The sequence below is a fragment of the Aotus nancymaae genome, unplaced genomic scaffold, assembly GCF_030222135.1.
Source record: "Aotus nancymaae isolate 86718 unplaced genomic scaffold, 86718_ANA_hifiasm-v0.15.2.pri h1tg000014l, whole genome shotgun sequence".
In the NCBI taxonomy this organism is placed as follows: Eukaryota; Metazoa; Chordata; class Mammalia; order Primates; family Aotidae; genus Aotus; species Aotus nancymaae.
In genome coordinates, this window is record NW_026988425.1 from 83,239,622 (window position 1) to 83,264,746 (window position 25,125).

General features: G+C 39.1%; 2 protein-coding genes across 2 annotated transcripts in view; one reads left to right on the forward strand and one right to left on the reverse strand.

Moving 5' to 3' along the window:
- ADGRV1 (adhesion G protein-coupled receptor V1) overlaps positions 1-25,125 on the forward strand; it is a 556,842-nt gene that overhangs the window by 436,554 nt on the left and 95,163 nt on the right. The window contains exon 86 of the mRNA XM_064376126.1: positions 22,002-22,159. Coding sequence (XP_064232196.1) covers positions 22,002-22,159 — 158 coding nt within the window. The remainder of the gene's footprint in view (positions 1-22,001; positions 22,160-25,125) is intronic.
- LOC135274807 (galanin-like peptide) lies at positions 3,368-4,167 on the reverse strand. The gene has a single exon (XM_064375793.1). The coding sequence runs from the start codon at positions 4,068-4,070 to the stop codon at positions 3,732-3,734; it is 339 nt and encodes a 112-aa protein (XP_064231863.1). The 5' UTR covers positions 4,071-4,167; the 3' UTR covers positions 3,368-3,731.

Genomic DNA, 25,125 nt, shown 5'->3' on the forward strand with positions numbered 1-25,125 from the left:
GAAGTAATAGACCACTATATGAGTAAGGAAGAGCAGCCCTGACTTTTTGGAAAATTGTATTGTTTAAAAGTACATGATACCTTCCCAGATAGATGGCATGCATATCTCATACTGTTGAATTTTCAGTATGTTTTTAAATTATTTTAATTTTGTAGCACATGCCACATTTATTTGAAGAAAGAAAGAAAAAACTAAAGAAAAGAACAAATAGACTATTGCGCCATCATAAAGGGAAGTATTTGAAGACATTAGCTGGCCCACCTCCACAATTAAGAAGTTTAGCTACAATTAAAAACTTAAGAATGTCAGTAAAAAATATTTACTGCCTATTAGATCATCTTTTTTTAATGAGAAGAAATTTAGAAAGTTCTTAAGGAGACGGCTCAAATTGTTTAAAGCCAGTTTTAGACTATTTGGACTTTTCTTATATATGCATGAGTATGCTCAGAAATTCAAATTACTCTGCTATTCCTATTTTCACTGCCCTGAAATCCTGTTGTTGCAACTACAGGACTTAAAAATAACAGGAACATCCTGTTGACAAAAATAAATTCCTTAGGATAAAATATTTTTCAACTGAAGCCAATTTTTTTTTTGGATGGGGAAAGGGCCTTAGTGGAAGAGGGGATTGTGAGTGACAGAATGTTGGTTTGGGTTCATTGCTCTTTCCTCATAGCTTTGCTCTATCTCTAACTGAATGAGTTGTATTATTTTACATGAATTTTTGTATTTTGCAAAAACATTGATGTGTGGTGTATTTGAAAACTGTTTTATGGGAGGAATACGTGTGTCTGTGCTGCCTGGCTATTACTAGTGAGTATTATACTTAGGAATGAGCATGTTTAGTGTGGTGTTCACCAAACACTTGATTTATGCAGTAGTCCCCTAACCCCTGGGAATGCATATGTAAAGGATACAACACTTGAGACATTTGCTTAACAAGAGGTTTTAGATTATTAGCAGAATATGGACCCTGAAAACATTTTAGGTTAATTTTCCCTTGAGTCTGACTTATGCTGCGGAGCCTCATTAGAGCACTGACCAGGAGTTTAGATAGCCAGGTGCTGGACAAGCCTCAGAAGTCCTTGCACTTGGTTTCTTTACCCATCATGCTCCAGGAAAGATGGCAAGACCTCTACTATCCCTTCTAGTACTAACTTTCTATGAAGGAACTTTTTCCTTAAAGAAGGAAGTACTGTTGTCTTTCCAGTGGGCAGCTCAGAATGACAGGGATGTTAATAGTGGCCTGCATTCCAACAGTCAACACTGAGATCCTCCAGCAGTCACCCCATCCAGAATGCAGGTTTTGAAAGGCTAGAAACCCTCCCTCTTCCAGAAAATTATTAGGTAATTGGCCATTTTTTTCCGGCACCTTTTGCCACCTTTTTGGAATCTTTGTTGGGGGAGAGACAGGATTATGGCAGATAAGAAACCCTAAGTTTAAATCCCTAGAAAAGCCCCTGAACCAACAGCTCAGTTTACTGCTGCTGACACCACTGGCCAGACTGGTTTGTCAGCCATTGGTGGTGTGAGGTGTCATGTTGGGCTTCCTTGAGTTTTACCTGCCTCTTTTTGAATGACCCATAATTACCTTGACTTTTCAAATTGAAACCAAGTTTCAACACTGATTTTGCAGAAACATACATGAGTCATGGGGAAAAGCAGCAAAGGGAAAGTTTTCCTCCTTCCCCTCATGAGGATGTTTTGTGGACGCAGGCAGATAATCATAACTGCATGATTGAGTCATCTTAAGCATCTGCTGATTGGTAAGGAGCTCAAGAGGGAAAGAGCTGGTTTCACCTAACTCTTGCACAAAGTCTACCCTGACTACCCCAAATAGGAGATTGTTTTCTTTCACTGAACTCGTACTGCACAGCACTTTTCTCTGACACATAAAGAAATGTGATAAATGTTCACACTTTCCTCTCTACTATTTGGTATCTTCTCTTTTTTAATGCAAATTAAATCTTGTATACTGTATACTTAAGAGGATTTGGGCTTAGCAATAGATGACAGTGATCATAGTCATCTGTTATTGAGTACCTACAGCATGCCAGGCTCTGATCCAAGCTCTTTACATGTATTAACTCATTTGGTTCTCACTGCACTCTTGTAAGGTAGATGTCATTGTTTTCCTCATTTTGTTTTTTGTATAACTGAGGTGTGGAGAAGATACATAGTTGCACAAGTCAATGAGAGGTGTACCTGGGGTTGTTCCAAATATCTGGCCTCAGAGGCTTCATTCCTACCAGTATTTTTTTGTGAGCAGAATTATTCTAACCTATCAGTAAAAGCCTTCTCCTCACTCTGTTCTTCGCCCCATATTATACTTCAACAACAAGATCATTTTCTTTTAAGTAGCTTCTTTACAAAAGTCATAAAGGAGCTCTCTTGACATCTGTCTGTCTGGCTCATTACATATCTGTCTAGTTTAGGGAAGTTCAAATTGAGATTTTTAAATGTTGCCTCTACATATGTATGATCTAACACTTAACACTTCAAAGCTTCAGGGAAAGTGAAATTCAATATTGGGAATTCCCCATAAAGTGGATAAAATTTTAGCCTGTATTTCCCTTACTTTTGTTTTACTTTCCTTATCTGAAATTAATTCGTGATATCTATCCCAAGTTTTCTCCAGATTTTTTGGCCCATATTTCTTTTTTTCTTTATTGTACTTTAGGTTCTTGGGTACATGTGCAGATCATGCAGGATTATTGCATAGGTACATACATGGCAAGGTGGTTTGCTGTCCCAATCCTCCCATCACCTATATCTGGCATTTCTCCCCATGTTACCCCTCCCCAACCTCCCCATCTCCCACTGTGCCTCCCCGAGCCCTTCCCCAACAGACCCCAGTGTGTGATGCTCCCTTCCCTGTGTCCATGTGTTCTCATTGTTCAACACCCACCTGTGAGTGAGAACATGTGGTGTTTCATTTTCTGTTCTTGTATCAGTTTGCTGAGAATGATGGTTTCCAGATTCATCCATGTCCCTACAAAAGAAATGAACTCTTCATTTTTTATGGCTGCATAGTATTCCATGGTGTCTATGTGCCACATTTTCCTTGTCCAGTCTATCATCGATGGGCATGTGGGTTGGTTCCAGGTCTTTGCTATTGTAAACAGTGCTGCAGTGAACATACATGTGTATGTGTCTTTATAATAGAACGATTTATAATCCTTTGGGTATATACCCAGTAATGGGATTGCTGGGTCAAATGGAATGTCTATTTCTAGATCCTTGAGGAATCGTCACACTGTCTTCCACAATGGTTGAACTAATTTACACTCCCACCAACAGTGTAAAAGTGTTCCTATTTCTCCATATCCTCTCTAGTGTCTGTTGTCTCCAGATTTTTTTTTTTTTTTTAAGAGGGTTATTTGTATTACTCAATAGCTCATGTTATAATTGGAATGATTCGAAAGAACACAATTACTTTAAATGTGTTGCAGGATTATTCCCTGATTACCCCAGAATCTTCCAAACAGTCCTCAAATTACTATTGCTTCAGTAACAACACATTATACTGATTCCAAGAATGAATCAGTAAAACCTAAGACACTCCAGAAATTTTTTAGAGTGAGGCAGATGCTTCCCAATGTCTTCATGAGACCGGAGTACTTAACTTTAGGATCTTAGTCGCGGCACAGGGTATCTAGAAAGGGTTTCGGAGGGAACAGAAGGAGCTGGAGGAGGAGGATAGGAACGGGGACTTGCAGATGTCTGTGACTTCAGGCATCTTCCTCCTTGGGAATGTTCTCGCTGAGCGTGTCCGGATCTCCAGTCTCTGGCTTGGCAAATGTCTCCATCAGACTCCTCTTGGAGGCCTGCTGAGGGCGGGAGTAGAGTAGCCCGTCGATGGCCTTCCACAGGTCCAGGATCTCCAGGGCGGCCTCCCTCTCCCGGTCTCGGTCACCCATCTGGGGAAGGTGGAGGACGGGACCCAGAAGGTAGCCAGCGCTGTTGAGGGTCCAGCCTCCTCGTCCCTGGTGGGCAGGCGCGGATGCCGGAGTATCTGCCAGGCTCAGCAAGAGGGCGAGGAGGAGGGCCAGGGGGGCGGAGGGAGCCATCGAGGGCAGGATGACAGGTGCCTACAGCCACAGAACACTCGCTGCAGCTGGCTGCTCTCCGAAGCTCAGCTCGCTCTGGCTCCCGGCTCCAGCGCCTCGTCTCCAGATTTTTTAATGATTACCAATCTAACTGGCGTGAGATGGTATTTCAATGTAGTTTTGATTTGCATTTCTCTAATGACCAGTGATGATGAGCATTTTTTCATATCTTTGTTGACCTCATATATGTCTTCTTTTGAAAAGTGTCTGTTCATATCCTTTGCCCACTTTTGAATGGGTTTGTTTGTTTGTTTTCTTGTAAATCTGTTTTAGTTCTTTGTAGATTCTGGATATTAGCCCTTTGTGAGATGGGTAGATTGCAAAAATTTTTTCCCATTCTGTTGGGTGCCAGTTCACTCAAATGATTGTTTCTTTGGCTGTGCAGAAGCTCTGGAGTTTAATTAGATCCCATTTGTCTATTTTGGCTTTTGTTGCCAATGCTTTTGGTGTTTTAGTCATGAAGTCCTTGCCTATACCTATGTCCCGAATGGTTTTACCCAGGTTTTCTTCTAGGGTTTTTTTGGTGTTAGGTCTTATGTTTAAATATTTAATCCATCTGGAATTAATTTTAGTGTAAGGTATCAGGAAGGAGTCCAGTTTCTGCTTTCTGCACATGGCTAGCCAGTTTTTCCAACACCATTTATTAAACAGGGAATCCTTTCCCCATTACTTGTTTTTGTCAGGTTTGTCAAAGATCAGATGGTTGTATATGTGTGGTGTTGCCTCCAAGGCCTCTGTTCCATTCCATTGGTCTATATCTCTGTTTTGGTACCAGTACCATGCTGTTTTGATTGCTATAACCTTGTAGTATAGTCTGAAGTTGGGTAACATGATGCCTCCAGCTTTGTTCTTTTTGCTTAGAATTGATTTGGCTATGTGGGCTCTCTTTTGGTTCCATATGAAGTTTAAGGTGGTTTTTTCCAGTTCCGTGAAGAGGGTCATAGGTATCTTGATGAGGATAGCATTGAATCTATAAATTACTTTGGGCAGTATGGCCATTTTCACAATATTGATTCTTCCTAACCATGAGCATGGAATGTTTTTCCATCTGTTTGTGTCCTCTCTTATTTCCTTGAGCAGTGGTTTGTAGTTCTCCTTGAAGAGGTCCTTTATGTCCTTTGTTAGTTGTATTCCTAGATATTTTAATCTCTTTGTAGCAATTGTGGATGGGAGTTCGCTCTTGATTTGGCTCTCTGTTAGTCTGTTATTGGTGTATAGGAATGCTTGTGATTTCTGCACATTGATTTTTGTATCCTAAGACTTTGCTGAAGTTGCTTATCAGTTTCAGAAGATTTTGGGCTGAGACAATGGGGTCTTCTAAAAATATAATCATGTTGTCTGCAAATAGAGACAATTTGACTTCCTCTTTTCCTAATGAATACCTTTTATTTCTTTTTCTTGCCTGATTGTTCTGGCTAGAACTTCCAATACTATATTGAATAGGAGTGGTGAGAGAGGGCATCCTTGTCTAGTGCCACATTTCAAAGGGAATGCTTCCAGTTTTTGCCCATTCAGTATGATATTGGCTGTGGGTTTGTTGTAAAGAGCTTTTATTATTTTGTGATATGTTCCACTGATACCTAGTTTATTGAGGGTTTTTAGCATAAAGGGCTGTTGAATTTTGTCAAAGGCCTTCTCTGCATCTATTGAGATAATCATGTGGTTTTTGTCTTTGGTTCTGTTTATGTGATGGATTATGTTTATAGACTTGCGTTTGTTGAACCAGCCTTGCATCCCCAGGATGAAGCCTACTTGATTGTGATGAATAAGCTTTATGATGTGCTGTTGCAATTGGTTTGCCAGTATTTTATTGAAGATTTTTGCATCTATGTTCATCATGGATATTGGCCTGAAGTTTTCTTTTTTTGTTGAGTCTCTGCCTGGTTTTGGTATCAGGATGATGTTGGTCTCCTAAAATGAGTTAAGGATGATTCCCTCTTTTTGTATTGTTTGGAATAGTTTCAGAAGGAATAGTACTAGCTCCCCTTTGTAAGTCTGATAGAATTCAGCTGTGAACCCATCTGGACCTGGACTTTTTTTGGTTGGTAGGCTATTAATTGCTGCCTCTACTTCAGCCCTTGTTATTGGTCTATTCAGGGTTTCAACTTCTTCCTGGTTAAGTCTCAGGAGAGTGCAAGTGTCCAGGAATTTATCCATTTCTTCCAGATTTGCTGGTTTCTGTTCATAGAGCTGTTTGTAGTAATCTCTGATGGTAGTTTGTATTTCTGTGGAATCAGTGGTGACATCCCCTTTATCGTTTTTTATTGCATCTATTTGATTCTTCTCCCGTTTCTTTTTTATTGGTCTGGCTAGTGGTCTATTTTGTTGATATTTTCAAAAAACCAGCTCCTGGATTTATTGATTTTTTGAAGGATTTTTTGTGTGTGTGTCTCTATCTCCTTCAATACTGCTCTGATCTTAGTTATTTCTTGTCTTTTGCTAGCTTTTGAGGTTTTTGATCTTGCTCCTCTAGCTCTTTCAATTTTGATGAAGGGTTTTGATTTCAGATCTTTTCTCACTTTTCATGTGGGCATTTATTACTTTAAATTTCCCTCTAGACACTGCTTTAAATGTGTCCCAGAGATTCTGGTACATTGTGTCCTCATTCTTGTTGGTTTCAAAGAACATCTTTATTTCTGCCCTCATTTCATTTTTTATGCAGTCGACATTCAGGAGCCACTTGTTCAGTTTTCATGAAGTTGTGCGGTTCTGAGTTAGTTTCTTAATCCTGAGTTCTAATTTGATTACGCTGTGGTCTGAGAGACTGTTTCTTATGATTTCCATTGTTTTGCATTTGCTGAGGAGTGATTTACTTCCAATTATGTGGTTAATTTTAGAGTAAGTGCAATGTGGTTCTGAGAACACTATACATTCTGTGGATTTGGGGTGTAGAGTTCTGTAGATGTCTGTTAGGTCTGCTTGGTTCAGATCTAGTTCAAGTCCTGGATATCCTTGTTAATTTTCTGTCTAGTTGATCTGTCTAATATTGACAGTGAAATGTCAAAGTCTCCACTGTTATTATGCGGGAGTCTAAGTCTTTTTGTATGTCGTTAAGAACTTGTGTTATGTATGTGGGTGCTCCTGTAATGGGTGCATATACATTTAGGATCATTAGCTCTTCTTGTTGCATTGATGTTTTTACCATAATGTAATGCCCTTCCTTGTCTCTGGTGATCTTTGTTGGTTTAAAGTCCGTTTTATCAGAGACTAGGATTGCAACTCCTGCTTTTTTTTTCGCTCTCCATTTGCTTGGTAAATCTTCTTCTGTCCCTTTATTTTGAGTCTATGTGTGTCTTTGCATGTGAGATGGGTCTCCTGGATACAGCACACCGATGGTTCTTGACTTTTTATCCAGTTTGCCAGTCTGTGTCTTTTGATTGGGGCATTTAGTCCATTTACATTTAACATTAATATTGTTGTGTGTGAATTTGATCCTGCCATTTTGTTACTGGTTGGTTGTTTTGCCCTTTGGTTGGTGCAGTTTCTTCACTGCATCATTAGTCTTTTCCATTTGGTTCTTTTTTGCAGTGACTGGTACTGGATGTTTTTTTCTGTGTTTAGTGCTTCCTTTAGGAGCTCTTGTAGGGCAGGTCTGGTAGTGATGAAATCTCTCAGCAATTGCTTGTCCATAAAGGATTTTATTTCTCCTTCAGTTATGAAGTTTAGTTTGGCTGGATATGAAATTCTGTGTTGAAAGTTCTTTTCTTTAAGGATGTTGAATATTGGCCCCCACTCTCTTCTGGCTTGTAGGGTTTCTGCTGAGAGATCTGCTTTGAGTCTGATGGGCTTTCATTTGTGAGTGACCCAACGTTTCTCTCCAGCTGCCCTTAGCATTTTTTCCTTGATTTCAAACCTGGTGAATCTGACGATTATGTGCCTTGGGGTTGCTCTTCTTGAGGAGTATTTTTGTGGTGTTCTCTGTATTTCCTGTATTTGAATGTTGGTCTGCCTTGCTAGGTTGGGGAAGTTCTCCAGGTTAATATCCTGAAGAGTGTTTTCCAGCTTAGTTTCATTCTCCCCATCACCTTCTGATACATCTATCAAGTGTAGATTAGGTCTTTTCACATAATCCCCTATTTCTTGGAGGCTTTGTTCATTTCTTTTCACTCTTTTTTTCTCTTTTCTTGCCTTCTCATTTTATTTCATTGAGTTGATCTTTAATCTTTGATATCCTTTCTTCTGCTTGATCAATTTGGCTATTGAGACTTGTGTATGCTTCGCAAAGTTCTTATGCTGTGTTTTTCAGCTCCAAGTCGTTTATGTTTTTCTCTGAGCTGGTTATTCTAGTTAGTATTTTGTCTAACCTTTTTTTCAAGGTTTTTAGTTTCTTTGCATTGGGTTAGAACATGTTCCTTTAGCTCAGAGAAGTTTGTTATTACCCACCTTCTGAAGCCTGCTTCTGTCAATTTGTCAAATTCATTCTCCATCCTTTTTTTTTTCCCTTGCTGGTGAGGAGTTGGGATCCCTTGGTGGGGAAGAGGCGTTTTGGTCTTTGATGGTTTCATCCTTTTTACGCTGATTTCTTCCCATCTTCTTGGATTTATCTAGCTTTGGTCTCAGGTAGCTACTTGGGGAGGCAGCCTTTCCTTTGTCTGCCTGCAGAGGCGCTGCTGGGCTGTCATGGATTCAGCGGAGCTGCTGCGTTTATTGTCTTTTGTTTACTCAGGAAGATTAGGCCCACCTCTGCAATGGCAACTGCCCTCCCCACCACCCCCAGCTTGATCATTTTTGGTCAAGCTCTAACTGATGTGCCGGCTGCGAAACTATCAAGTGAGAAGGCTTCAGTTTGCTAGGCTTTGTGGGGGAGGGACCCGCCTAGCCTTATGGCCTGATTCCCGGCTTTCAGTTCCCCTTCTTTCTGCGGGGCGGGAAGCTCCATCCTGCTGACTTTCTTGGCGTTAGCCAGTACTTCCGCTTGGATCTGTGCCGATAACCCCCAGCCGGAGTTGTTGCTCAGCCCTGTTCAGGCAATTCACGGGCGCTTTTCAGCCCAGCAAAATCTCCTGTTCTGTGGGTGTAGCACAGTATCTGAACCAGAGTCCCAGAGGGAGAGAACCCTCGATCCTCTGGTCAGCTGCACGCACTTCCTGGGAGGGGCAGTGCCCTGCCCTGCCTCAGTTTGCCCTCTTTTGGTTATACCCACTGTCCAACCAGACCCATAACATGAACCTAGTACCTCGATTGGAACTGTGGAGATCACTCAGCTTCGGCGTCTGTTTTGCTGGGAACTGCATCCTGGAGCTGTTTTCATTCGGACATCTTGGACTCCATCTTCTGGCCCATGTTTCTTTACCTTTATAACATTTATTAGATATCCCTTGCATATTGACCTTTTACATTTCTTAAGTTTCCAGTTTTAACTGCAACACTGCAGGGCACATAAACATGATAAATACTAATTAATAGTAACGTAATAGACTAACTAGCAACCACTCAGTATGAGCATATTTAGTGTTTAGATGTCTTAGTACATTTTTATGTGCTAACACGTTACACAGCAAACACCAACATCCTTACATATGTATTCAATAAAAACTTTAGGATACCAGGATTGAAATGGGCTTTGCAACTGAGCTGAGTATTGGAGTTGAGACATAACTAATCTACAACTTAATAACTTAAAATGATGGACATATAACCTCATCTACTCACACTATCACTATTATCTTATTGTTTGTTTGTTGATTGTGGGAAGGGACGGGGTGCCAGTTTTGTTTCTTTTGCTTGTTTGTTTGGTTGTTTTTTTGAGATACTCTTTCACCCAGGCTGGAGTGCAGTGGCATGATCACAGCTCACTGCAATGTGTCTCCCAGGCTCAAGTGATCCTCCCACCTTAGCCTTCCAAGTAGCTGGAACTACAGGCACACTCTACTATGCCTTGCTGTTTGGGTTTTTGTGTGTGTGTTTTTAATAGAGACATGGTTTCGCCATGTTGCCAAGGCTGGTTTCAAACTCCTAGCCTCAAGCAATCCCCCCACCTAACCCTCCCAAAGTGCTGAGGTTACAAGAATGAGCCACTGCACCTGGCCACTGTTTTCTTAATCATTAAAAGTTACCTTATTATTTCCAGAATTTTATGATTAAAATTTTACTTATAGTGCAAAGAAATGTTTAGTGTATTTTAAACAGTGTATAACTAACTTTGATGATTTCTTAAAGATTTTAGGTTATCACTTAGGATCACCTTATTGCAATGTGCTGCAAGTGTTAATGTGACTAAATATGGCACATATGAGTGTGGCTGAATGTTCACCCCTGCAGGGAATGCTCTAGAAGTTTTTTCTTGGAGCATTTGTAACTATCACATAAAGCCACATATGGGGCTAATTTCCAGGTCAAAGTAACGTGGCTACTGTTCTATAAAATGTGGTGAATAATTAAAATTTGAATTATCCTGGCCAGCCGTGGTGGCTCACACCTGTAATCCCAGCACTTTGGGAGGCCGAGACAGGTAGATAGATCAACTGAGTTCAGGAGTTTGAGACCAGCTTGGTCAACATGGTGAAACCCCATCTCTACTAAAAATACAAGAATTTGCTGGGCATGTTGATGGGCACCTGTAATCCCAGCTAGTCAGGAGGCTGAAGCAGGAGAATCAGTTGAACCTGGGAGGCAGAGGTTGCAGTGAGCCAAGATCGCGCCATTGCACTCCAGCCTGGGCAACAAGAGTGAAACTCAGTCTCAAAAAAAAAAAAAGTTGAATTATCCTTCTACAAAATTCCCTTTTGAAAAATCAAACCATTGCTGTGAGGATTTTTTTGCCACTTAGACATCTACATTGCTAATAGTAACCAAGAGTGACACTCTTTGGCCATAAACCCATCCAGAAGGCAGGCTCTGAAAGGCTAGAAACTCCCTTCTCTAGAAAATTATTATGTAACCAGCGTTTTCCTTCCAGGCACCTTTTGCCCTCTTTTTGGAGCAAGAGGTAAGAACAGGACACTTTGAATGCTCTAGGACAATGACATTTTCCAGTACCAAACAATTTTGTTTTATGAGAGAACATAGAGCATTCGTACATACAAAAAATAACAAGTCAGCCTGACCTCACTCTGATGAAATGCTGATGGGGCTTGATTTACTGGAACCTACCTGGAATAAAGTTGGCAGGCACTGACCAATGGATTTATTTCAGCAGTTTTATCAAGTTGCTCAGGAACAGGCTGCTCAGACTTGGGTTTCTTGGAAAAAGGAAAATAAAATTGAAGTATCCTGACTTTTGGACTGTTTTTCATCAACTATCTTTAACCTTCTAATACTTGGAGTCTATTACTCGCCTTTGTAGTTATATCTAAATATATTTAACTTCTTAATGAGCCAGAAATGTGGGCAGTTCTTCCTTATTCACCAAGAGCTAATTATTTACAATATAAGGTGATATTTTAATGTAGACAGCATATCTCACTACTTCAAAATCTTAGTTTAATATTAAATGAAATCAAATATCTGTTCCTTTTGAATTAGATGAAATGATATTGCTGTAATATGTCCATTTTTCTTTTCTCAATCTTTTTAAACAATATAAGCATGCGAATACATTTTAAGTACTTAAAAATGAGCCCAATTCTTGTTCCTTGGTCCTTTGGCATTCTTTGAGGCATTTATCAATACATAGAGTTAGCAACTCTCACCATGGTGTGGAGTGTTGCCTAGAACACGTAGACGTGATAGTGGAATCCTATGCATCTTCAAGAGCAGTGTTGTTTAAAGAACAGTTGTGTGTTCACTCCCTTTTTCTCTCTATCACTTGCTCATTAGCTGTGTTTTAACTATGGTCATTGTAGTTGCATGTAAATCCACAAAAGTTATTTCAAGTCAAAGGGAGGTGGTGGTATAGAAGTATACCACAGGCATTCCCACGGACGTTCAAAAGCAGGAAATGCGGTATAGTTGGACCTCAGGAGACCTGGAACTAGCATGCCAGAAGCCAGAGCCTCATTCTTCTTTTAGGGACCACAGAGTCTCTCACTTCTGTGGTGTTACAAGCATCTGAACCCTCTTCTTCTCTCCCCTTCTCTCTTGCTTCCCCATTCTCTGTCCATTTCTTCCTCAGATTTATGTATTTGCTCCAATATGGCCATTTGCCCTAACATCAGCTCTAGAGCCCACCATTAATTTGCGACTATCCCTGTTAAATTCTCAAGGGCAAAAGACAGATTGACTCAGCTCAACTTTTAGAGCAGAGTCACCAAGTTATAAGTCAGAGGCAAATGAGAATGGTTGTCTCTGAGGCAGGTGTTCATCTCAGAGCCAGTCATCTGTGGCTGGGGGAGTGGGGGTGGAGGATGTGGCATAGGGATCCCCCTTTCCAGAAACTTTGAGCAGCATGGGTCACCGTGGAACATGTCAGTTGCACTCACACAGAAACCTCTTTCTTCAAGAGCTGTTTAGATGCAGCAGAACTAAATATTAACGTCCTACCACACCCACTGCATCCTAGCACTTTCCTTCCCATCTCTTTTGGCCAGTCTGCAGATCTGCTGTATCCTCTGTCGCCTTAATGCTAGCTCTTCTTTTCTACAACATTCAGATTTCTTCTGAACATTGCATCCTAAGAGCCCAGGCTTCTAAATATCACAGATCTCTGCTTTTCTATCCCTTTTGCTTCCAACTGTTTTTCTTTCTCAATGGTTCTTCATGCTGCTGTGACTACCATGTGCTGTGAAGTCTTTGGGTCTGATTCTCCTTAGGGTTCTGTAGCACCATCGCTCCCAACCAAAGGGATGTAAAGATTAACTTGTTAGGTAGGTTAAGCTACTTTATAAAGAGTGTGCTAGAAGAGTGTTTCTCAGACTTTTTTTTTTTTTTTTTTTTGAGATGGAGTTTTGCTCTGTTACTCAGGCTGGAGTGCAGTGGCTTGATCTTGGCTCACTGCAAACTTGACCTCCTAGGCTCAGGTGATCCTCCCACTTCAGTCTCCAAGAAACTGAGACCACAGGCATGGTACCACCATACCCGACTAATTTTGGTATTTTTTTGTAGAGATGGAGTTTCTCCACGTTGCTCATGGCTGGTCTTGAACTCCTGAGTTCAAGTGATCTGCCCACCTCAGCCTCCCAAAGTGCTGCGATTATAGGCATGAACCACTGCACCAAACTGTTTTTCTCAAACTTTAAGCCTTTTTCCTGTTTGCTCCAAGAATACCCGCAGCCAGTGCTTGTGGCTGCAGCATTTACCCCAAGATAATTTTGTCATGAAATATCTCTTATTATTTTCACATCTCTCTAGTATGTGGACTTTGGAAACAAAAGACATAATTCTTTTTTTTTATTTTAATTTTTTATAAGAGATGGGGTTTCTCCATGTTGGCCAGGCTGGTCTCAAACTCCTGACCTCAGGTGATCCGCCCACCTTGGCCTCCCAAAGTGCTGGGATTACAGGTGTGAGCCACCGCGCCCGGCCCAAAAGACATAATTCTATTTATAGCATTCTATTTTTAGTAGTGGTATTTCCATTTACAATATATAGTAATTCTCTATCATTGAAATTGTCAAATCCTAGAAAATGTAGCATTCCTACGCATGATGTTATCATCATTCTGGAGCAGTTGCTGGTGGAAGATTCATTTGATGAATCAGATTTTTCCAAAATAGAAGAGTCTGATGATTCAGACAATTCTGATGTTAGTTCTGTTTAGAAATAACTCCAAGAACAGTTTTTATATTTTCTTTTCACATTGAAAATCAGTCAAATTTGCTTCAGCCTCAAAGAACATGTTTATGTAAAATTAAATGAGGTTGGCAGTGAGCTGCACTTTTTTTTCTAAACAGGATTAATATGCATAGGAAGCACCTGGGGAACTTGTGAAACTGCAGATGAGATTCAGGAGCTCCATGGTGGAGCTGGTGGTGGTGGTGATGATGCTGATGGAAGAACAACACAACTTCCGGTAGAAGACTAGATTCAGAAGTGCTCTGCGTTTATTGGAAATATATTCCCCCTGATAGGCGGGACTACACCTTAGGCATCTTTATATGCCCTTCCATTCCCAGCATGGAAGCTAGTATGCGATTGATATTTAAATGTTAATTGGATTATGAATGAGCTGAGGACACTTGAAATACTGGATTTTCTATGCCATATTTTTAAGTGAGAGCTTTTCAAAAACTGCTAAGAACGAGTTAAAATAACGAGCATTTCTTAAGGATCTGATTGTGCAAAGCTCTAGAAGAAATATAAAGAAAATGTTACAGTCTTTGTCCTCAAAGAACGCTGGCATATTTGCCACTAACTCAAATGTGTCTATACTGGAATTGTGGAAATAATTTTAGAATTGTAGAGGTATGGTGAAGGCCAGTGAGCCTGTTTAAGGTCCTAGCAATTTGACATTTTATGATTTAGGTGTTATTTTCCCCATATGTACATAACGATAATGGGTTATAGTTATGTTTCAGTGAGTTAATGCACGTAAGGATTGAGTTTCATTCCTGGCACACAGTAAATGATTGCTAGCAGTAGTGGTAGTGGTAGTAGTAATACTTAATTAGTCTTAATTATCCAGCCAATTCAGTTTAGAAAAAACTGTTCCCCTTTCCCTTAGTTCATATGTTTTCTTAATGCTCCATTTCACTTTGTAGAGATTGTCTGCAGTTTAATCTTAATAGTAATGTTGTTCAAAGTATAAACTTAAAGGAAAATGCATTTTAGAATTTAGTTGATTCCCCTGGATCTGCAAACTGCTAAAGCTCTATAACAGAAAGACAGAAAGAGGGATATTTTCCTACTTACTACTGTTTAAACCCAAACTGTGTTTCTCCCTTTCTCTGATGTTTTCATAAATTTATTCCTTTAAAAAAATTAATGTGCTTAAAGTGTTTCTCTAAATCTCTCCAGCCATTTTGGATTGACCAGGAAATACATACATACACACACAATGCGTGCGTACATAAATTCACAAGCAAATAAAAATGTATGTTAAATAAGAGCATTATCTTTGGAAAGAATGTAAATTGAGTATACAAAGAAAGGAATATTGAAATCATAAATAGTATGTTAGACTTTATTTATAAAGAATAAGCATCTATAGAATTAATAACATCTATATTATTCTTCAACTAATAAAACCAATAAGCAGACATAGTGTACTCTCTATACAAATTGGAAACCAGTTTGTGATAAATGGTGAACAATTCTTGATTGATAGACCATCCCATGTGTTCCCCTGATAAAGTAGGTCATCACTATGAATTTCCATGTAGAGAAGAAAAAGTTAGTTGAAGTGACAAATGTGTCTTTTAACGTAGAGGCTATTATTGAAGAAATACTCAGGAGACCTGTGAGGGAGGCTGACACATAAGCCTGTGAATCATGACTATTATCCTTGTCTCACTCACAAAGAAGACCTTGGAAACATTTATTGTCCTTTTACTACCTGAGTCCTTTTCATTACCTATGTAACCCAGATATAACCTGGCTGTCTGCTGCCTGGATTTCTTCAGATTTTCCAGCTTGCCAGGGTCAACTTTTTCTTTAAAATATAATTTAAATGGATGCAAATCACAATCTCATGCACAAGGAGTTCTCAGCATCCATTCCAGTATTTTCAGTGGCTGTAAGTGGAGTTCATGGCTCTCCTAGACCCCTCTGCCTCTAAGCTCCTTCTTACGAAGATTTCAGACAGGAGTAAAGAAACTGAGTTACTCCATGCCACCCACATAAATTTTTTAAAAATCAAGTTGGGTAGCACAAGTGAAAACATTTCAATAAGTTTAAAGCGTTACTGAGGAGAGGTAATAATCTTACTAAATTAGAAAGTGACTTAAATTTAAGCCTTGTGAATGCTCTGAAGGTAGACTTGGAAAAGGAAAAACTGAAGGTAATGAAACAGCATCTATTTGTTTCATCTGGCTAAATACAGAGAAAAGATGAAGTCCTAACAAAATTTTGAAGTAAATTAGAATTGTCTCTAGGTTATAATAAGAAAATTTATCCATGGAAGTTTAAAAAGGAACAGTAAAAGTTAGTCATGTGGTTGTAAGGCCCCAAAAAACTGTTCGACACCCAAAGAGAGAAAGATCCCTGGAGTTCTTTGAACCTGGTTGAGCTGGTAATTACAGAGAACACATTCTCCTCACTCTTTTTAAAGAAGCAAATCTACATGGCCTTTGTCTCACTTTCTCTTCTCATATCTGCCAGATCTGTTCTTGAAGCAATAGTTGCCTACACGTTAGTCAGCTACTTCCACAGCCCTGGTGCAGGCCTCACATTCTGTCTACTTATTTCTTATGTTGCATTCAGTTTTTCCAAGAATTCATTCCCAGACTTATTTCAAAAACTATTCTAACATGATATTCACAGTTTCCTAACACCCCACATCACTTTCATGTGATCTAATCCTCAAACTAACTACCTGAATATACTGTACATCTAGTTTGAATGGACTGGAGGAAATTCTGGTTGATGAGGCTCCTAGTTTTTTCTTTCAAAGGTAGAATATACTTCATTTACCTTGAGCATCTTTAAGTAGTTGGGAGAAATTTTATTTTATACCAGTAGAAATTTTATTCTGACAATATTGCTCAGAAAATCAGAATAATACCTATTAGCTTTAAAAGAAGAGTTAAAAAATAAGTTAAAACAAGAAGGTTTTAAGTGTATCAGGCAAAATCTGGGGATGCAGAATCATAGCTAGTCCCACCTCCTCTCCACGGACCATCAGGGAGTGGGAACCCTATCTGTTACTGCACCGTGGGTTACCCTGGTAGCTCTGCCTCCTTTGCAAATATTAAGTGTTTCCCAACACTGACTGACTCCCTAATCCCTAAGAGGTAGTACACAAGGCAGGCAGTTTTTGTTTGAAGCAGACTGGGATGGAGTCCCAGCTGGACAGCAGAGAGCAAAGGGACTGGCCCTGAAGTTCTGCAATGCTGTAGGTAGAGAAGAAGGCAAGAGGAGCTGCCAATGAGAACAGGCATGCTGTAGGAGCAAGCCCTCCTCCTTAACATTCTGGCCTGACATAGACCATGTAGAGGATAAACATGGAGTAGGTGCCCTAAGGGGCCCAGCACTTCTGAGAAGTCATGACTTGTGGAGCTCTGAATAAACGGAGAAAAGTCATTTTCCTGCCCCTTTTCTGAAAGGATGAGCCATCAGTATCAAGTCATCCTATAAGCAGGGAAAATTGCAAGGATATTTTTAAGAGCAATAGCACTTAGAGAGTTCCCTTCTGTTCCTGAGAGGAACTGTGGACATGTCTGGTTACCTCCAACCTCCCAAAGGTTCACATTGCTTGCTTAATTTTTTAATCAAAATGATGTGTCATCAGTTGGAGATCACCTTTTAAAGTTTGTTCTTTAAAGTAGATGAAAGTTCTAGCAAAGTTTTCCAAATAAGAAGGTGAGCCCCAAATATGGTTAGCCACAGGAGAACATGGATGTTGGACAGTCACATCTATATCCATAGGACTCTGCACGAAATCTTTATACTTGTAGGGCAACTCAATAGATTCAGTAATTTTCCCTATTTTACAGTCCCAAATTGAATCATGGTGACAGTTTTTAAAACACAAATAAGGCAGTGGAACCTAAGCATAATTCTTCATTAGTATCTGAATTTGTATAAGCATCTTTAGGCTACTTGCTGTCAATAGAACCCATAATTCACATAAAAAAAAAAGTAGCCATTTGAAGCCAATATACATAAGAACAAGTAACCAACATGACCACTATTTTTAGTGTAGAAGTATATTCAATATTAAGACCATTATTGTTTGCCCATTTTATTTAATCACGTGCCCTTCATGTGGAAGAATCAGGTCTGATTGCATACAGGTGAGTGTTCAGGTAATGATTCAGGCTTTGTGCCATCAAAATTAAATTCTAAAAGCCAAGAAATTTATCATTCTTATATCCCTTTGCAGATACAGAGTATGTATTGAAATATCTCTTGAAATATGTCTTATTTACATGAGGAATACATTTAGCAGATTATATTAATTAGAAATAGTATCTTAGTTGGGCCTTTAATAACGTATTTCTTTTTAATATAAAATTGAGACACTCACAAAAAAATAAAATAAAATACCTAGGAATACATCTGGCCAAGTATTACAAGGAGAATTACAAAAAACTGCTGAAAGAAATCACACATGACACAAACAAATGGAAAAACATTCCAGCTTGTGGATTAGAAGAATCAATATTGTTCAAATGGCCGTACTACCCAGAGCAATCTACAGATTCAAGGCTATTCCTGTCAAACAACCAATATCATTTCTCATAGAATTAGAAAAAAGCTATTCTAAAATTTATATGAAACAAAAAAATAGCCTGAATAACCAAAGAAATCCTAAGCAAAAGAACAAAGCCAGAGGCATCACATCACCTGGCTCTGTACTACAAGGCTATAGCAACCAGAACAGCATGGTACTGATACAAAAACAGATATATAGATCAATGGAATAAGTCAGCAAACTGAAAAATAAAGCCACACACCTACAAACGTCTGATCTTCTGCAAAGCTAGTAAGAACAAATGACAGGGAAAGGACTCTCTAGTCAATTAATAAATGGTGCGGGGGTAACTGGCTAGCCACATGGAAAAGATTGACACTGGATCCCTTCATTACGCTATTTACAAAAATTAACTGGGATGGGTTAAAGACTTAACTATATAACATAAAACTATAAAACTCCCCAAAGGAAACCTAGGAAATATCATTCTGGACATAGGCACTGGCTCTATGTCCATTGAGATTTCATGACTATGACCCCAAAAGCAATTGCAACAAAAGCAAAACTGACAAGTATCAACAGAGTAAAAGACAACTTACAAAATGGGGGAAAATATTTAAAAACCATGCATCTGACAAAGGTCTAATATCCAGAATCTGTTAGGAACTTACACAATTTAACAAGCAAAAAACAAATCACTAAAAAGTAGACAAAAAACATGAACAGATACTTCTCAAAAGAAAACTTATGAGCAGTCAACAAACGTGATAAAATGTTCAACAACATCATCAATCATCAGGGAAATGCAAATCAAAACCACAATGAGACACCATTTCACACCTGTCAAAATGGACATTATTAAAAAGTCATAAAACAACAGATATTGGCAAGGTTGTGGAGAAAACAGAATGTGTATATACTATTGGTGTGAATATAAATTTGTTCAGACCCCATGGAAAGCAGTTTGGAGATTTCTTAAAGAATTTAGAACATAACTACCATTTGACCCAGCAATCCCATCACTGGACATATATCCAAATGAAAATAAATCATGCTATCAAAAAGACAGATGCACTTGTATGTTTATTGCAACACTATTCACAATAGCAAAGACATTAAATCAACCCAGGTGCCCAACAATGGTGGGTTGAATAAAGAAAATATGGTACATATAAACCATGGAATACTATGCAACCACAAAAAAAAGAATGAAATCATGTCCTTTGCAACAATACGAATGGAGTTGGAGGCCATTATTCTTGGAAAATTAACACAAGAACAAAAAACCAAATGCCACATGTTTTCACTTATCAGTGGAAGCTAAATATTGTATACTCTTGGACATAAAGATGGCAGCAGCAGCCACTGGAAACTGATAGATGGGGAAGGGATGGAGCGGGGCAAAGATTAAAAAACTGATTTGGACATTTTGCTCACTATCTGGGTGATGGGATCATTCATATCCCAAACCTCAGCATCATGCAATATACTCATGTAACAAACTTGCACATGGACTCCCAGAATCTAAAATAAAAGTTGAAGTTGTTTAAAAAAAAAAATTGAGGCACTATTTTCCCAAATCAGAAGAATGAGTGTTTTCCCTGGTTACTTATATTCTGGATTCCTTCTAAACAGGCTGTGCATTTTTTCCCCTGAGTTTTCTTCAAAGTCTTGTATTTATGGCTGTATTATAATCTAGATTTATACATATTATATTTTTGAAAAATAGAGAAGGTGGGGAAAATATTTTAAAAGAAACACTTCATACTATTAAGATTTCTTGTAATTAAAAGTATAGTCTTGTAACTTGGGGGTATATATCTTACAAGAATACTTCAAAAGCATAGTTTTAGATATTGAGAACCTGTTTCACTTTCCTCCATTTTGAGATTTTCATGCAAGATTTTATGTAAAGCACAAGTGGATGTTATGATCTATAAGCAAAAATTTCTAGTTACATCTCTAAAACAATTTTGTTGATAATTTCAGTGTTACCAAAATAAATAAATAAAGTTTGCCTTGAACTTCATTGTCCTATCTAAATCCAGTAATAATAGATACAATTGTGCAGAATAGCTTCTAAATGGAGAAATTATCTTCATTTTCAAGAAAGAATAGATGGCTCTTGGGGAAATGTATAGTTTAGGAATGTCAAAACTGTCAGTCACTCAAAAAAACAAGATTGTGGAGATGACAGAGTGGAGCCCTGGGAATCCTCAGATTTGCCTTTAAACAATACCTTCTCTCATGTGGTTCCCAAGGGATGATGGGGCTGGAAAAGCAAGGCAAACTCATGCTTTGTTATTAGCTCCCTAATTGTGACATGATCTCTCATCCTTTATTTCCTCTGTTAGGCTCCTCTCAGGAGGAAAACTCCAAATGGAGAGAGAGGGAAGGAAGGAGAGAGCAGGAAGGGAGAGAAGGGAGGGGGGCGAGGGGAGAGAGCAGGTGGCTTGGCCTCCTCCTATGCAGGAGCAGCAATATTCTCTGTGATCTTTTACCCTGAGGAGCCAGAGAAGTCAAGAGAGGTCCCTGCAGACATGATCAGCCATTGACAGGACACAGTGTCTTTGTCATCAGCCTCATGGCCATAAACCCTGATGGCATTCTTCTTCTTCTGAGGTTAAATAAAGGAAGGAAATACAAAGGAACCTGGAACTCTCCCCAGAATCCACCAACTAATTTGAAACATAAGCTGGGCATGACTTGATCAGTGATTCCCAAAGTGTTCCAGAACATATTAGTCCTATAGCGTGACCATGTCTGTGTATCTGTGTGTGCACATGTGTGTACATGTGTGTGAAAAAGCAGAAGGGTCTAATTTTCATTGAACTCTAGAAATGATGGGTTAAACAAAATTTGCTAAATGCTTTATGTGAATTACTTTGGTTAATCTTGACAACTGACTTTTGTTGCATACACGATTACAATCTTTATTTATTTATTTATTTTTATTTAATTTTTTTTTAGATGGAGTCTTGCTCTGTCACCCTGGCTAGAGTGCAGTGGCATGACCTTGGCTCACTGCAACCTCTGCCTCCCGGGTTCAAGCGTTTCTCCTTCCTCAGCCTTTCAAGTAGCTGGGACTACAGGCACCTGCCACCACACTTAACTAATGTTTTGCATTTTTCGTAGAGATGGGATTTTACCATGTTGGCCAGGCTAGTCTTGAACTCCTGATCTTAGGGGATCTGCCTTCCTCGGCCTCCCAAAGTGCTGGGATTATAGGCGTGAACCACTGTTTCTGTCTATAATTCTTATTTTAAAGATGAGAGACAGTTCAGAGAAATTTAAAAAATATATCTAAACTGACTCTTTTTTTTTTAAGATGTGGTGCCAAATTCAATAGCCTGATTTCAGAGCCCAGATCTCTTGACTCCATGACTTTCTGTGGCATTTTAAAAATGAACAGATATGTACCCTTAACCTCCATGAGGTATATATAGATAGTGTGCATCTCTCAAAATTTATTTGGCCATAACCTTTTTTGAAGCTTTCTAAACTTTACATGAGATGAATGTTCAAGGAACCTACTGTGTAAAGCAGTGGGCTAGATTTAATCAGATGTTGTACTCAAACAAAACTTCAGTTTAGCAAACCAAAAACCTGATGCTGCCAGCAACCTGATACAAAGAGCTAGTATAAAGTGGTGACGCGACACGTTCTGAATTTAGAAATATCTGCACTGAAAGTGACTGAGTTACTTCTCATTTCTCTTCCAGCTGTTTTATTCCAAACATCTATGCTGCTTTGTTCACTGCAGCTCTTGTTCCTTTGATGTGCCTCGTGGTGGTGTTCGTGGTGTTCATCCATGCCTACCAGGTGAAGCCACAGTGGAAAGCATATGACGATGTCTTCAGAGGAAGGACAAATGCTGCAGGTTTGAAAGGAACTATATTTGTACTTTGGAGATGGAAACCCTTTAATGGTGGGAAAATGTCACTGAAAATTTCTTTATCCAAAAGAGGGAAGTTAGGCCCAACTTTCAGCTCTGAAGCCACAAGTTAAGCATATCTCTCCAGTTTCTCCTGCTTCTTGGTACCTCTGATGTCTCTCTTTCTTCAGGGCTCTGTAGGTTTTATTGCTTGTTCAAATTTTGTCATTAAAATATTGATGTCCAAGTAAATGAGTCACAGCCTTGGGAGCCATTTCCCAAGCTTTCATTAAGTGAAGCAATAATAACTTGTGTTCTACCTGTGACATCTTTTCATTTCTCTCTGATTCTGAGACTTCTGCACAGTGGAACAAACCTCCACAGTGCTCATGAGTGTGCATGTGGAGCTCTGGTTGTGCTGACAGATGTTTAAAAAGATATGTAATCAGACAATTACATAAGTGGCTACACATGTCTGGTTACTTAAGAGTGCAAGTCTTTCTAGTTCAAATTGGCTCTCACTGCAGCTCATTTTTTCCCTTTGAATCATGCTTAACAGAGGTTTTTATGATTTGATTCTTTTTATTATTGTTTTTAGATTAGAGTCCCTCAGGAATTTTCTTAACTGGAAGAAATAACCACATACCTACATACAGAAAATGCTCTCTAAAATGTTATGTGAGTGACTGGGATATTAGGGAGCATCTTAAGAGCTGGGAGTGGAGGATCCTCTTGGGCCAATGAGGAAGAGAAGTCTTCTTTTTTCTAAATTTTACAAATCTAAAGTCAAATGAATGACAGTCTTAGATGAATTCTTCACATTTTAAGTGCTTGTCAAAGTTTAAGCGAGTAGCATATATGATATCTCTACAATAGTGTCTAATACAGTATTAGGGGCTCAATAGCTATTGTCACTTACAGGATGTCACTCTAATGTAATGTAGTTCTAGTTCCTGAACTTGATCAGTTAATATGCAAAAGGATTTTCCTTGTAGTATAAAGAAAAAACACTCATTTGTATTACTTCGTGGGATACTTTGTAGGATAGCAGTATCTAGCCAGCTCTTTTCTATTCGTTCTCATTTAGCATGCATCATTGTGTTGGCAGATTTTTTTTTTTTTTCTGAGACCGTATCTAACTCTTTCACCCAGGCTGGAGTACAGTGGCACGATCTTGGCTCACTGCAACCTCTGCCTATGGGGTTCAAGCAATTCTCCTGACTCAGCTACTTGAGTAGCTGGGACTACAGGCATGTGCCACCATGCCTGGCTAATTTTTGTATTTTCAGTAGAGATGGGGTTTCACCACATTGCCCAGGCTGGTCTTGAACTCCTGAGCTCAGGTGATCCACCTGCTCTGGCCTCCCCGAGTGCTGGGATTACAGGTGTGAGCCATCATGTCCAGCCAAGGAATATTGTTTAAGGTTATGATTAATCTTAACTCCTTTAATAAAAAATATTCACTGTATAAATTCCTCTTTTTCATGGGACACAGAATTTATCCAGAAGCTATACTTGTTTTTTAGTTTTAATACTTTTTATTTTTTGATTACATTTTTTAAAATTTTACTTTCTTTTTACATTTATGTTAGGTTGAGGGGTACATGTGTATGTTTGTTATGCAGATAAACTGCATACATCATGGGGGGTTGGTATACAGATTATTTCACCACCCAGGTAATAAGCATGGTATCCAATAAGGTAGTTTTTCAGTCCTCAACCTCCTCTTTCCCTCTACCCTCAAGTAGGCCCCAGTGTCCTTTAGTCTCTTCTTTGTGTCCATAGGTACTCAATATTCAATAAGAACATGTGGTATTTGGTTTTCTGTTATTCTGTTAGTTCTCTTAGGATAACAGCCTCCAGCTCCATCTATGTTGCTGCAGGAGATGATCTTGGTTTTTTTTATGGCTGCATAGTATTCCATGGTGTATATGTACCACATTTTCTTTATCAATTTTTTATGCAGCCATAAAAAATGGGTATTTAGGTTGATTTCATGTCTTTGCTATTGTGAATAGTGCTGCAATTAATGTATGTGTGCATGTGTCTTCATGGTAGAACAATTTCTATTCCTTTGGGTATATACCCAATAATGAGATTGCTGGGTCAAGTGGTAATTCTGCTTTGAGTTCTTTGAGAAATAGCAAACTTCTTTTCACAATGGCGGAACTAAAATACATTTCTACTAGCAGTGTATAAGTGTTCCCTTTTCTCTACAACCTCGCCAGCATCTGTTATTATTTAACTTTTTAATGATAGCCATTCTGACTGGTGTGAAGTGGTATATCACTGTCATTTTGATTTGCATTTCTCTAACGATTAGCAATGTTGGGCGGTTTTTCATATGCTTGTTGGCTTCTTCATGGCACATATGTCTTCTTTTGAAAAGTGTCTGTTAATGTATTTTGCCCACTCTTTAATGGGCTTGTTTGGTTTTTGTCTGTTAATTTATTTAGGTTCCTCATAGATTCTGGATATTAGACCTTTGTCAGATGCATAGTTTGTTAAAGTTTTCTCCCATTCTGTAGGTTTTCTATTTTCTCTGTTGATATTTTCTTTTGCTATGCAGGAGCTCTTTAGTTTAATTAGGTCCCATTTCAGAAGCTATGCTTTTAATCAACTTGAGATTCATCTTATTAAAATGTACATTCTTTTTGCGGGGGAAAGGTTGTTTGTTTCTTGCTCTAAGTGACAAGATTTGTTGTTTTATATATAATGTAAAAGTGCCATTGTGGCTGGGTGTGGTGACTCACATCTGTAATCCCACCTGATCACCTGAGGTCAGGAGTTCGAGACCAGCCTGGCCAACATGGTGAAACCTAGTTTCTACTAAAAATACAAAAATTAGCCGGGCTTGATGGTCAGCAGTTGCAGCCTCCAACTACTTGGGAGACCGAGGCAAGAGAATCGCTTGAACCCCAGGAGGCGGAGGTTGTGGTGAGCCGAGATCACGCCACTGCACTCCAGCCTGG

Excerpts from the sequence above, each read along its gene's own strand:
- LOC135274807 (XM_064375793.1), bottom strand. The coding sequence starts at position 4,070 with ATGGCTCCCTCCGCCCCCCTGGCCCTCCTCCTCGCCCTCTTGCTGAGC.